Source organism: Malurus melanocephalus, unplaced genomic scaffold (assembly GCF_030028575.1).
Source record: "Malurus melanocephalus ecotype Western Australia unplaced genomic scaffold, MMel_1.1 scaffold_58, whole genome shotgun sequence".
NCBI classification, from domain to species: Eukaryota; Metazoa; Chordata; class Aves; order Passeriformes; family Maluridae; genus Malurus; species Malurus melanocephalus.
Genome location: NW_026623290.1, coordinates 1,874,095 through 1,887,771, shown reverse-complemented (window position 1 = coordinate 1,887,771; position 13,677 = coordinate 1,874,095). Strand labels below are relative to the sequence as shown.

Here is a 13,677-nt window from a genome sequence, read left to right as displayed (position 1 = left end):
TGAATTGATGTCTGGCTGTTTCACAGAGGACTGGACGCCTTCTCACCTGAACAGAGCTGTGAGAAGAGTAGATACAAAGCCCATGGACAGGAAGCTCCGTGCAGTTTTGTTGCTCGAGGCAGATTTGTTCTTTCCAGCTTTCTCCCTCAGGATTTCRGAGAGTTTGTTGTAACATGTAAACAGGCCCAGGACATCCTCAAACTTGTTCTTACTGCAATAAAGTAGCAGAAGGCATTAATGGAGGAAATGCAGCCTTGGAGTTTCCCAGTTGAAGCTTCAGGTGCCAAATTACACAACGACGCTGCCTAAATGATGAAACAATGACCTGTTCCATCTCCCTGCCTCCCCAGCAGTGCATACCTCACCCAATCCTCCTCAGCCTGCTCTTCCACAAARTGTCAGATCCCATCTCCCACAACACCTGATATTCCAAAGGAAAACACTCCCCAAGGCTCTGTCAGTGGCTGTGCCACAAGGAAATCAGATCTGTGTTGGCACTACCACCYGAGGCTGGACTCCAAAGAGCTGGGCAAATAACAGCACAGCACAGCTGGGCAAATAACAGAACAGGGTGAGATTGAATGTTTTACCTGAAATTCCCAATGTTGAAATTGTACTCAATCAGAACCTCACAAATCCCCATCACCTGAATGGCATAGATGTTATTTTTCACACCGACACCAGAAGACAGCGAGAAATCTGCTGATTTATCCTGAGAGGWAAAGGAAACAAGTGAAAAATCTTTTCAAACCCTGCCAAGAACTCGGCGTCTTCTCCCACTGAGTCAAACCCAAAATCTGATTTACCAGTTCAAAGTCTTCCAACTCGCTCTTGATCATTCGTCGTGTGACAGATTCTAGCATCTCTTCAAAGTTTTGCTCAAATCCCACACCCTCCTCCTCCTCCTCCTCGTCATCYTCAGCTCCTTGGCAGGGACGCASGGTGCTCTTGTACCAGGAGAGGCAGTGCTGGATGCAGCAGAGCAGATGAGCCTGCAGGAATCAGCCACAATCACATTCAGCCCTGGAGCTGCTGGTCACTGCCACAAGTGGACATGGGCCACGCTGTTACTGCTGGAATCAAAGAGCTGCCTTGGAGCTGCCTTGAGCCTCAAGGATATGCCTCATCACCCAAATTGAGGGGATCAGAAATCCCACACACAAATTTCTGGGTGCTTCTCTGCCTGAGCTTGCCTAGATGGGATGTAAAGACTCAACTCCCTCTGCTCCCTCCACCCAGCCACCTCTGAAGGAGGTGCAATGGCAATTTCCAAAGGGACTCTCACTCTAGCTGCTCCCTTCCTGGCTGTGCTGCTGCACACGAGCTTCTTTAGGGGAAAACAAAACGATTAATTTGAATTTGTTCCCTTGGAAATCCAACAAATCGTTCAGGTCTCATCTCCAAMGATTTCAAAGGAGCAAAACCAAAGGGCAAATTCTTCCCCCCGCTACACACACACACTGCACAACTATTTTAAGTGGAATTAAGTTGAAGGAGGGGGAAAAAAACCCCGCAGGGTGAACTCAACAGAGGATAACAGAAGTACACTGTTCCTAGAGCCTTTTTCACACAGGTCCCCACAACCACTGTGCTTGGGGAGCTTTAATAAATAGCCTGAGGCAGGGGTGAGATGCCCAGCTCTGCTGCCATTAAAAGAATTGCTCCAGGCTAGGAGAGGCTGAAGAAGCACAAGGTATTCAGCTCATGTAGCAGGACAACTAAAACGCCAGTAACAGATGAGCCTGCAGCTGTGGGCAGCCAATATCGCTCTTACCAGTGGTTCTTGCAGAAAGATTTGATCTCCTTGAGCCATAATACATCCCTCCAGTTTGAGTGGAGGCAGGAGGTCTGGCTGGGGCAGGTAATATTGCTTTATCTGTCACAGAAAACAGGAAATAAAAATAACCAGTTACTTGGTAACTGAGCCTCTTAGGATGTTTGAAAAGAGAGTACAATAATCTTTGTACCCCATTCTASAGAGCAAAGCTGGCACTGTGATAATGGGACTGCACAAGCACGTGAGCCACATCACTTGCATTAYTGGTGACTAAAATCCCTGCTTGAGCTGCTCCTGGACCTCTCAGCCAGGACMTGTCACTGCCCTAAAACAAGATTAGCTGACCACTTGCAGTGGTGCTKCCTCAACAGGTAACACAACTTGCACCCCACCTGCAGGGTAACCCTCCTTAAACAGTGAGGATCAATAGCTGCTGCTGCAACAGAAAGTTACAGATACATAATGATGYTATAAAATTTTACACATTTCCACCAACTTCCTATTAAGCGCCCTCTGTTACCCAAAAGCTGTCTTGGCTCTGTTCATGTTCCTTCCTCAGACCCTCTACTGTCATGGGAAAGCTGGAATTAGTCAGCATGAACTCTATGGATGATTAAAGGGAAGAAAATTACTTGTCTCAAAGAAAGCACAGCCTGTCCAATGGATTGAGGAAATGTGATTGTCTTGTTGCCATGAGCAACACTGCTGGGGGATGAGTTAATCCTCCCAGATCCTACATGGACTTGGGTATTCTCCCGTTGGGAGGACAGCAACAATAATTACTGTGTCAGCACACATCCTTGGGGAAGTATGGCAGGGTAACTGCTGTGGGGAAAGCACAAAGAACTTCTCCGGGCTCACACTTTCCACAGCACCAAAGAACTGAAGGGTTGGAAAGGGCTCTAAGAGATCTTTCCTCTTCAAGCCCTTGACAGGGTATGAACCAGCCTCCAGACGTTTGCCTGGTCTGCTCTCTCAGCACAGCAGGGATTAGAACACCTCCTCAGGGAAGTGTCACAGCACTTAAACATGTTTCCAGTGTGAGGGAGAACAACTTCCCCAATATTTAACCTGAAYTGTTTGCCATTCTGGTTGAAGTGCAGAATTCTGAAGAGTCCCTGCAGCCCCACCACGGAGCAGGACTTTACCTGGGACAACAGMGTTTCCATTATGGAGCTGGCCAGCTGGGAGTTCCTGCGAAGGACATCATAAAAACCCTGCAGACAGGAAGGAAGGACAAGTTGGCTGACACAGCAGAGAAAAGGAACCACAGGCACAATAAGCTGGCGTCACAAGGCGGCAAAGACACTTTGGCACCGTGAGGAACCATGAGGAAGTAACAATGTGCTCAGTGTAAAACTCCATACCTGGCAAAGCAAAGGCACCACAGAAAGGAGGGATGAATCAGAAAGAGTATGAATTTCCTCACAGGGGCCCTCTCACAAGCTGTATCTCCCTAGCAGCAGTGGCATCAAGCCCAGAGTGACTTTCGCTGCTATTTAGCACTAGCACAAGATCCAACTTCAAACTGTGAAATCCTGCTTCAAAGGCAAAACAAGCCAGTGGGGAAACTGTAGGAGGCAACAAATCCTGCAGACTGAGAAAACTCTCAGTGGATGGATAAAGCAAGCACAAGTTTTCTAGAAACARTGACGAACACAACCAGAACTTGCAGCTCACCAAAGGTCAATCAACCCAAGACAAGGAAACAAAATCTCTCTGACCTGTAAAGGATTTTTTTTCTGAAGGTGGTATCCCATGGTTATAACAGAACCTAAGATAAGCACACAAATATGGCCCTTTATAACAGGCTTGTTAGGACATCCAAGCTTTTATAGAAGCCTGGAAAGGAAAGGGAGAAAAGACAGATCCGTGCTGCAGTCTCTAAGGAAGTTTCTTAGAAAAAACTTTCTTTGGAATCCATAACTAACTTTCAACAGCTCCACATCTACCCAATGCCTGTTGTGCCATCCCTCCTCACTGGGCATCAAATATGCTCCCCATTCCCTAAGCCATATCACAGCAAAACAGATTTCAACATATTTTTGCCCTTAAACAATGCATGAGCTGAAGAAGATACATCAACGTGTCTTTGGGTCTATAATGGTAAAAAAAAAAAAAATAGCAGCAGAAAGATTGAAAACATGGTAGACATGTCCCATGAAGAACACAACTTAGCTGAAAGGCTGTTTTTCACAATAACATGATTGTTATTGTGAAGAAACACACCACAGAAGAGCTTGTGGCTGTTTAAGAGATGAAGAAACCGTGTTTACCTCATATAACATGAGTCGAACGTCTGCTTGCTGGCTCAAACATCGCCTCAGGCTGCCCAGGATTTCAAGGCAGAAGGCCTCATTAGCTGCAGAATTATAGCAGGCATGAACATCTGCCTGGACCTGAGAAGGAATATCAGTCACGTTATACTGGTTACAATATCACAACAGAGCAAGGTGATAAAAGTCTGACCCTGAACAATCACTGAGACAGTCCTGGTGCTGCCAGGCTCCTCATCACCAGCATGGAGCAGTGGGAATGCTCCCAGAACACTGSTGCTGTAAGAATGACTCTGAGAAGCAACATCTCCGGGCCAGATTCTCTTTGAATCCTGCCCTTCTCAAAGCTTTCCTTCCAGGAACGAAACCCTTGCTGGATTTCCAAACTAATCCTTACTAAAGCTGTGTTTCCAYTCTGGGGGAGCACTCCCCTTTTGGGTTGTTTCAGACACCAGAGTGTCTCACAGGTCCACACTGCAGCACAGCACTCACCTGCGTGGCACCAATGGCCTGGCTGCACTGGGAAGAGGACAAGCTGCCCAGAACCTTAAAATTTCTTAACAGGAGCAAAAAGCCAGCGACTGCAGCTTTACGAGCATCGAGCTGCCTGKGAAACAGGACAGGAAAGAGGGTTACATAAGGAAACAGGGAAGCAAGAAGGTCAGCAGCACATAAAATATCAACTCAGCAATAAATAAAAGGCCACAAATAGGGAGTGACTGGGCACAGTACAACTGTATTTCCCAAAAGGGCAGCACAGTCACAAACAGTCAAGGGTTTGGCAGTTTGCTGGGAACTCCCTCGCTCTACACCTTCACAATATTCAATTTCCTTTCTGTCTTTGAAATGCTCACTCTCAGGGAGAGCCCAGAGCAAGACTGAAGTATTAAATGTCCCTTGAAAGCTGGGGGAGTCTCAYAGACTTCAGAGTTGGAAAATTCCTAACAAAAACCTGGTGTTTCTGCTTTGCTCACAGAAACCCCAAATCTCTCCCAAGGCCAAGTTCCCTRCTTTGAATAATAATCCTAAATTTTGAATTCTGTATTCATAACCAGGGAGCCACTGGCCAACAAAACACAGTCTACAATCACAGCAGGATGGTTTGCTCAAAGCATGACCAAAACAACAAAGGGAAAGGGGCAGCTCAGCATTTCTGATCAGTGGCTCCTTCCAGACCCTCCCTGGATGTACTCAGCTGTGTYAGACACATGTTGGAATTGGTTTTTATTTTGCCTATGTATTTGGAGTTCCCAACAGCTTTCTGAACTTGCAAAGCCCATTTGTTCAGCTGGGGGCTGGGATTTGTGTTTCAGTTCAGTGGAGCTGTGATTGTGCCACACTTCTTATGAAAAGAACAGAGGAAGAAGATACTTAGCCAAACTAAAAAATAGTTCTGCTCCAAAACTATAAAGGAGCTGTAGAAATTTTTTCACAGAATCCCCTCCCCCAGCTTACCTGGAAAAGATAGCTTTTTGAAGAACAAGTATCAGGGAGTCCCTCACTGACATGCTGACTTTGAGCAGAGGCTGGAAAGGAAAATAACCTTTGGAGAGAAAAGCACTAAGGCATGCCAAGCCCTTGGGGCATATGAGCTCATCTTCCTCAGGCCCATCTGGCCCTGCATTTCCAGCACTGTCGTCAGTACAGTAGGAGAACCAAAACATTTTAAAATAGACAAGAAAACCCATAGGGCTGTAGCAGTGAGACACCTCAGCAGGTTAGTGAGGACACAGAGCAAGGCTTTGGGAAAAGAATTGTTATCCCCACGTTGGACAAAGCAGGTGAAATTTAAAACACCAGGGCAATAGCTCAGGCCAGGCAAAGAGGAATACTGACATGGAGCTTGGAAGGAGAAAAATCAACGTTGACAGCTACAGCTGTTCAGCTAAACACGCTATACTTGGTTTTCTACAGGGTGCAGCAGCATCTGGGCATCTTCCAGATGAAAGGTCAGCACAGAGCAGATGAGATCCCATGCCAGACAGCTCCATGCTACACCAAACAACCCACAGCAGAGRATGAAGGCTTATTTTATGAGGGTTATCAGACCATGCATGTAATTGTGGCCCAGAGCTGTCCCTGGAACTGAACTAGCAAGGATATCCACGGAGAAATGCAAAGCTTTACCTGCACTGCCCGGAGGAGCCCTTGCACTGTGTCGATGGGCAGAAAGGACAAATTGTCAAAGGTCTCTGTGACTTTGGAGGAGGAAGTCTGAAGCACGAGAGGAGCAGACACAACAATATTGGACAGCAGGTCTGAAAAATARAAGGACAAAAAGAACAGCTGATGCCAAGGGGCCAGAAAAGCCTGAGCAGAAGATGYTTGTAGAGCTAACAATTACAGGCTAATCAAAGACCTTCCATTGCACAGAGAGGTCGTGATGAGCATCAAAAAGCTGAGTCTGCTGTGTTAAAAACGCTCCCAGGCCAGCTGAAGGGCCTCACCCCACCAGAGGGCACTGAGGTGTAAGGGAAGAGSCTGCAGCACTGATCCCAGCAGCCCCAGTGGTCCCAGGCCCAAGGACCAGGAGAAGGCAAGGCTGGGAACGTGGGACAGGCAAGTGACTGATGATTCTGACTTGCTGTGCGTCAGCTGTTCCATGGCAACTGCCTGCAAACATATTTTTCACCTGTGATGAATACCAGACAATCTGATGCAGCTGATAGCTCAGTCAGGGAAGGAACAACTGATTTTCTTGGCTTTGGGTCACTCCAGCAGGAGCTTCAGAAACCCAATCGCATCCTGGGCTGCATAAAAAGCCATTCAGGATGAGAGAGGGGATTCTCCCCCTCTTCTCTGCTCTGGTGAGAGCCCCCTTGGAGTACTGTGTCCAGCTCTGGGGTCCTCAGCACCAGCAGGACAGAGACCTCTTGAAGCAGGTCCAGAGGGGCACAAAAATGCTCAGAGGGCTGGAGAACCTCTGCTGTGGAGATGGGCTGAGTTGGGGCTGGTCAGCCTGGAGAAGAGAAGGCTTTGGGGAGACTTGTAGCCTTTCAGTACTCAGAGGGGCTGTTGACAGATTAGGGACAGATTTTTTTATCAGTAGCTGTTGTTATAAGAAAATGGGGTAAAGGTTTTAAATGAAAAGAAGGTGGATTCAGACTAGATATAATGAAGAAAGAGTTTATAATGAGGGTGGTGAAACACTGGCACAGGCTGCCCAGAGAGATGTGGATGCCCCATCCCTGAAAACACTCAAGGCCAGGTTGGAYGGGGCTCTGAGCAACCTGGTCTAGTGGAAGATCTCCATGCTCATCACAAGGCTGTGGATTAGATGACCTTCAAAGGYCCCACCCAACCCAAACCCAATTCTGGGATTCCATAATGTGGTTTGAGGAGCTGTGCTGTGACTGCCCACAGAGCAGGGCACATTTCTCTCTCTCCTCCTCTCTCTTACCTATGAAGTGGCTGACAGGAGACGCCGCTTTGGTGAGGACTCTGTTCAGGACCTGCTCAAGAATATCACTYCTGATGGGCTCATGAACCTGAAAAAACAATAAAGAGAAATCAAAACCTTTCAGATATTCCTCTACTTCACAGGGCATTGTACAGCACAAAGCAAATCCAGATCTGACAGGTGAGTTAGGATGGTCACCAGAAGTKCCCTTTCAGCTAAATCCACACAGATTGATTCAGATTCCATCCCAGGATAATCAGAACCAGCACATCAGGGCACACACAGTACACCCAGAACATAATGGTTCCAATCATCTATGGGATGAAAATTTACCAATTTGGTGAAAATGAATGGCTTTCAATCCCACCTTGTCAGATTTTATTTGTACCTCTGAATTTCTCTACCTTCCCTACCTCTGCAGCTTCTTGGAAACTGTAATAGGGATTACACAAATATCATGACAGCTGGAACAGATTAGAATTASATCTTCATGAGGATGGTCTCTTCCTGCTGGAAAGGGGCAAACAGCAGACAAAATCCAGTGCTGTTTGCAAAACACCCACAATGGATACAGCAGGCAAGGTTCTGACACCTCTTACCAACACAGAAAAAGAACAGAGTTGTTTCTYCTCCCATCAAAAATCCCTCTCCAAAACATCCTCTACCTTAAACGTTTCCAGCAGGATACTYGCTCCCAGTCTGCATGCCTGCTGGGCTGGCATTTTAGAAAGGCCATAACTGTTATCAGCAGCTTTTCCTCCAAAGGGCTTTTTTGGTTCATAGGATTCCATCAGGCTGAAGCCAAGATCCACCAGGCCCTGAGTAACATGGTCCCAGCCAAATGCACTGAGGAAGACACAAAACCCACCAGGAAAGAAACAACTTAGTCACAGAAAAGTATAGATCAGAGCAAGGGTGAAACTTCCTGCAGCCATTCCAGGGTCCAAAGCAGCAGTGAGACATTGATGACAGCAGGGATGACATCCCTCACAACCCCCTGCCTGTCTTTAGACTGAGGGACAGGTAACAGCATAACACCCCTTGCAGCCCTCGTTTTCCTTCTGAATTCCTTTCCATCCCAAAGGTTTCCTCACCATGGGGACTGATGTGCAATCAGGTCTGATCTGAGCACAACAGCAGGGAAGCACGAGTGTCCTACAGATCCCAAGATCTTCAAGTTGGAGAGAAAGAGCAGAGGAATGCCTCCCATCAAACTACAGGACAGCTGGTGACAGAGCAGAGCTATCCCACGGGATGATTAAAGGACTAACCAGTGAACCAGATTATTCCTCAWCCCCTGATCAGAACACAAACTGCAGCCAGCAGCATGACTCAAACTGCAGATTAGCCCCTGATCAGTTTAGTCCTTTGTACCAGCAGACCCTGAGATTTGAGGTAGAAGGAGCAGATTTACACRGCCTCACGCTGTTGGTTTGTTTGTTTTTTTTTTTTTTAAATTCGCTAATATAAAACTGGGATAAAACCTTTGGATTTTGACACTGATCCCTGCCGGCACATGGTCAGAAGTATTTAGGATCTCAGAGTGTTTTAGCAGGGCTGAAACTCTCCCCACTCCCAAAGCCCATTGAATGTGCTGCAGCACGTGGCAACAGCTCACCTATTTCTCACCACTTCCAGAATGACAGCAGTTACATCATATTGTTGAGGAAACAAATCCTGCAGAAACTTGGAGGCCTGAAGGAACTGCAGGTCCTTGCAGCTTCTTGTGATTGATGTTTTCAAGAAATCAAATATCTGGAACAAAAAATCATTAAGTGGGAGGAAATGATCTTTGAAATGGGACCTGTATAGTCTTGGGTATGTTCCAGTAAGAGCACCAGCCAGACACAAGTTCCAGTACRGCCTGCCAAAAATCTGAACTCACTTCTTTGTCAGGACAAATACACCAGTCCCTTCAAGTGCCTCAAGGAGGGTAAAATTTGCTGCCAGATGGTCTTCATGTGGCCACCACAGAGCCAAAACATTAGGAAAAGAAGACTGCTTTTCTTCTCATCCTACAACACCAGYTCACAGGAATCACTGCTCCGGAAAATTGTCATATTGCTCTGGGGTCTTTAACCGTGTTCAGCAAAGAACAGCATACCAAYGATCCAAGAATCTACCCACGAGCATCCTGAAACCATTTCAAGCCTAATTCTGATGGGACTGTGACCTAACTGTGCTTCCTTTCCTGTAYAGGRASTGCAGAGTGCRTCCCCATGGAARTTCTCTCAAGYTTTAAGCACCTACCTGCTCTTGCAGCCTGTGTTTCACAGCAACCGACAGCAGAAGAGCCACRCTGAAGGGACACAGGGCTCTACCAGGGTCCTTCTGTTGCTCAGTCTAGGAAACAGCAAGGAGCAGTGGAAAAGCTTGTTATCTTCAAGTTCAGGAAGCTTTCAGGCACCTCTTCAAATATATCACAGCCCTTGCTAAAGAGAGCATGACTRCCATTATAAAAATTATTAAATCCCTTCTCCACAGAACCAATTCAGTTTTTAAGCCCTGCTTCAAGATCTTCAAGAACAGTGCCTGCTCCATCTTTGCCACACCTTGAGATGTTTGATTAGCTCCTCGCCCAGGTCCTGGTCCAGGCTGATGACAGAAACAATGTGCAGAATAACCGTGCCCTCCACGTGGCGGAGCTGCTCCAGGGGCGTTGTGGCTACCTCGAGGTCTGCTGATCTGAAAGTTTGACCAAAAATTAACAGGTCATCCAAAGCCAGAAATCATGTCTTATGGATCAAGGAGGATGTTCTTGTRCAAGGTTTAACCACTACAAACACCCAGGTGGTAAAGAAAGGAGGTGACAGAGCAAGAACTTACTGTGGAACCCTCTGTTCTTCCTTCTGTCTCTTATCCAGCTGATTAAAAAAACTGATGATTCCTTCCAAAACAGTCTTTTTACTTCCCTGCAAGGCAGGATGTTACATTAAGCTGTTGCAGTATCCCAGAGAACAACACTCTATTCCCACACCTATCACAAATCTCAGGGTATCCTTCATTTCCCTCTATAAATTGCCAAGGCAGGGGAGGGCTCCTGTATGGCTCATTTCCAGATTCCCAGTTTGCATCTTTCTTTTGACTGCACTTATTTCTTTTGACTTATCAAAGAGCTGGAAGGAACTCAAGCTCTCAGATATTGTGATTGTCTTTTTTTTTTTTTAGAAGTTGTTACTAATTAGAAAGGATCCTTTATGTTTTAATCAATTGGGAAGGCTTTCAGACTCCTAACCTTAAATCTAACAGTACATTTTGGCCAGCAGACCCAACTGACCCTCTGTAACACACATACAGTTTGTCTTTGGATCATTTTGGCATTGACTGGGTCATAAATGAAAAGCAAAAGAGCCAGATCACTCTGTCAAAGGGCACAGATGTCCCTGGCAGTCTCTGTGCTCTGGAGAAAAGCACAGGGGATGACACATTYCCAGTACAAGTCAGATTATAGCATCAGCTATTATTATGGTGTGCAGATCACAGAGAGTGAGCAAAACCATGCACAGTCCTCTCTGCTGCCTGCCTGGTCTGTGCTCATCCCTCATTCCCCAAAGGTTTGCTTCTTTTCCCACAAGGAAGACCAAGATAGGAGAGGGAGTTAGAGGAAACAAAACCTACTCATGTCCTGTTGCGTTCAAACAGCATGGTTTGGGAACAATCAGAATCCCTGCCAAAATCCAGACTACAGATTAGTCTGGACTTTATTTTTTTTTTTTTTTGATGGTATAAACTGTGGGGAAATCCAGATCCCATGAGATTTTACCTTTGCAGAAAGCAGCAGCAGCTGATAGACCAGAGGGGGAATTTCCTGCAGGTCTAATTTGGGGAACATCCTAAGGACCTTTTCCACCACAAACTGCAGCTCCTCTCCTGACAGTGGAATATCCCTGTTGAACCAAAGATTCTTATTCATTAATATATTGTTTATTTGCCAYAAAAACCACAATCTCATGCCTAGCCCTTGGAACATGAGGGCCCAGCTGTATTTTGTATTGCCAAATGGATCGGGTGTGGATGCTCATTGACCAACCCTCCACRGGTATGGTCAGACTTCCTATTTGTACTGCCACAAACTACTTGTGAAACTGGACACAAATGACCACAGCAGGGAAAAAGAAGGGAAAAAGAATTACCTGAACATGTTGGCAATGTGTATTACACACCKAGGATCCCACCTGATAAAACAAAGATGTGTTGGAAGACTGAGAGCAAGCAGGATTAACATTTAGCTCTTCTCTCCTAATCAGTTATTCCAAGTCACCATTTCCCTGTTACATTCTGATATTAAAATTAGAAGCCAGAATTCCACCAGAAATCATCAGCACCCATCTAACCACCCACATCCACACAGTTCTGAATGAACCCAGCCCCACTAATAACAAACACTAGAAAAGGAACAAAAACAAATACTTCCTGAGACCAGTTCATGCAATGGTCTCACAGGATCTGGGAACAGGGTGCTCCCTTGTCTTCCCAGTTAGAGAAGGCACAGATTCAAGGATGGCAGGACACAGCTCGTGGTGATGCCTTTTTCAAAGCACAGCATGAAACACAGTGTTTTGCCACGTAACCAAGAGCTGGCAGATGTACATACTTGCTGGAGCAGAGGGTATTTATCAGCTGTTTCTTAAACTCTTCCCCATTCAGTTCACCTGGAAAAGCAAAAGTCTTAGGAGCTCATTCCAGAGGAAGGGAGGACAAGCTGAACAGGAGGAGCTGATAGGGGTTACCTTTCCCATAAGCCAGGCTCTCCTTTGAACTGGCCAGYGCAGTGAGAACAGTGGAAAACAGCTCCAAGGATTTCCCATTGGTCAGGGTGCCACCTTTGATAACATCCACAAAGAGGTTGGCAAGCTCAGCCAATGCATGGCCTGGCAGCTGGCGGGCCTGGGAGAACATGGAGCAGGAAACAGCCTKAGGCAGTGCACAGAATTCCACATACACATCCAAACTGTCACCAAAAAACAGCAGAAAGCAGAATTTCTTACAGTGAAACGCTCCGTTTAAAGGAGAATTCATCCCTGAAATCTGTTCTGTACTGTCCTTTATAGAACAGAGCAGTAAATCACGATGATGTGAGTGCAGGTTTGGAGTTTTGAGCCTAAGATTAAATATCTAAAGATAATCAAATTCACACACAAAGCCAATTCCACCACCAGCTCCCTTAGTCCAGGGAAGATCCATGGAAAGGACACAACCCATTTCCCTCAGTGGCTTAGTGAAATATCTCAGTTTACACATTAAATTACACCCAGCAGAGCCCAGCAAAGCCAGCCCAAGGGAGCTTTACCTCCAGCATCAGCAGCCCTATGATTTCAGACACCTTGGCCAAATGCAGGTCCCCTGACTCCACCAGGGGGATGCAGTGCTTGTAAACCTGGAGCCTCCTGAGAACACCACTTCTCTGGGAACAGGGGGAGCCTTGCAGCAAAGASAGGGACAAAACAATGGGAAAAAAAGTCATGCAAGTTGCTAAACTACAGGAARACGGCAAGGATGAACTGTCAATTGGCTGCAACTTCCTGTTTTATTTATTTGACGAAACAAATAAAAAACCACAGAGCACAGGAAATCAGATACTCGGCTAAAGCAGCTGGCCACCCTTTAATCACACCCCGTGGTTAGCTCAACCTGCTGCCAGGGATCGGGAACTGTCAAAATTTTGAGAACCAGCTTGGCAATTAGTTCTCGTGGCCAGCTCAGTCCTACCCCAAGGTACCTAAGCATTCTCAAAAGTAAGTTCCGCTTACCACGGGCTCATCGCCAACTCTAGTCCAGTTTGCTATYTCCCCGCATGTGTTTTTGGATGTTGTGGTTTCCCTGTGACAGCCCTGACGAGCGGATTTTTTACCAAAAGCGACACTTCCCTGCGCTGCTGAACACGGGCTGCACCCAGCGGCAGCCGGCAGGGCTGGAGCCSCATCACCCACCTTTGAAGATCCCTCTGAGCAAAGCCGCCGTCTCCCTCCCTTTCAGAGCCTGTCTGGTCACCATGTCGCCCAGCTGCAAGAGAAGGGGACGCTGTGAGCGCTCCCAAACCCGCGGAGTAGCCTGGCCGGTGCATCCCCGCTCCSCGCCCGGCCCCGCGCACCTCGCCCTCCGCCAGGCCCTGCAGAGCCTCCTGCAGCCGCTCGGAGCCCTCCTCGGCCGCCAGAGCCAGGATTTGCTGCGCCATGGGGCCGCGGGGCTCCCGGCACCGCCGGGCCGCAGCTCCGTCCCCGCGA

The 13,677-nt window shown here is 47.0% G+C and overlaps 1 protein-coding gene across 2 annotated transcripts in view; it reads right to left on the bottom strand.

Moving 5' to 3' along the window:
• The window catches only part of FANCI (FA complementation group I), a 23,069-nt gene extending 9,392 nt beyond the window's left edge, over window positions 1-13,677 (bottom strand). The window contains exons 1-22 of one of the 2 annotated variants that reach the window (XM_057365837.1): window positions 13,545-13,677; window positions 13,384-13,456; window positions 12,744-12,874; window positions 12,184-12,340; window positions 12,048-12,105; window positions 11,587-11,628; window positions 11,217-11,340; window positions 10,280-10,365; window positions 10,006-10,138; window positions 9,704-9,796; window positions 9,072-9,208; window positions 8,119-8,299; window positions 7,454-7,541; window positions 6,181-6,311; window positions 5,509-5,579; window positions 4,546-4,660; window positions 4,054-4,176; window positions 2,926-2,994; window positions 1,775-1,876; window positions 807-992; window positions 591-712; window positions 47-211 (exon numbers count right to left, since the gene is read on the bottom strand). In XM_057365837.1, the coding sequence (XP_057221820.1) occupies window positions 47-211; window positions 591-712; window positions 807-992; window positions 1,775-1,876; window positions 2,926-2,994; window positions 4,054-4,176; window positions 4,546-4,660; window positions 5,509-5,579; window positions 6,181-6,311; window positions 7,454-7,541; window positions 8,119-8,299; window positions 9,072-9,208; window positions 9,704-9,796; window positions 10,006-10,138; window positions 10,280-10,365; window positions 11,217-11,340; window positions 11,587-11,628; window positions 12,048-12,105; window positions 12,184-12,340; window positions 12,744-12,874; window positions 13,384-13,456; window positions 13,545-13,628 (2,471 nt within the window). In that variant the 5' untranslated portion in view covers window positions 13,629-13,677. Of the gene's footprint in view, window positions 1-46; window positions 212-590; window positions 713-806; window positions 993-1,774; window positions 1,877-2,925; window positions 2,995-4,053; window positions 4,177-4,545; window positions 4,661-5,508; window positions 5,580-6,180; window positions 6,312-7,453; window positions 7,542-8,118; window positions 8,300-9,071; window positions 9,209-9,703; window positions 9,797-10,005; window positions 10,139-10,279; window positions 10,366-11,216; window positions 11,341-11,586; window positions 11,682-12,047; window positions 12,106-12,183; window positions 12,341-12,743; window positions 12,875-13,383; window positions 13,457-13,544 lie in introns of those variants that run through there. The other variant, XM_057365836.1, reaches the window with a different exon arrangement.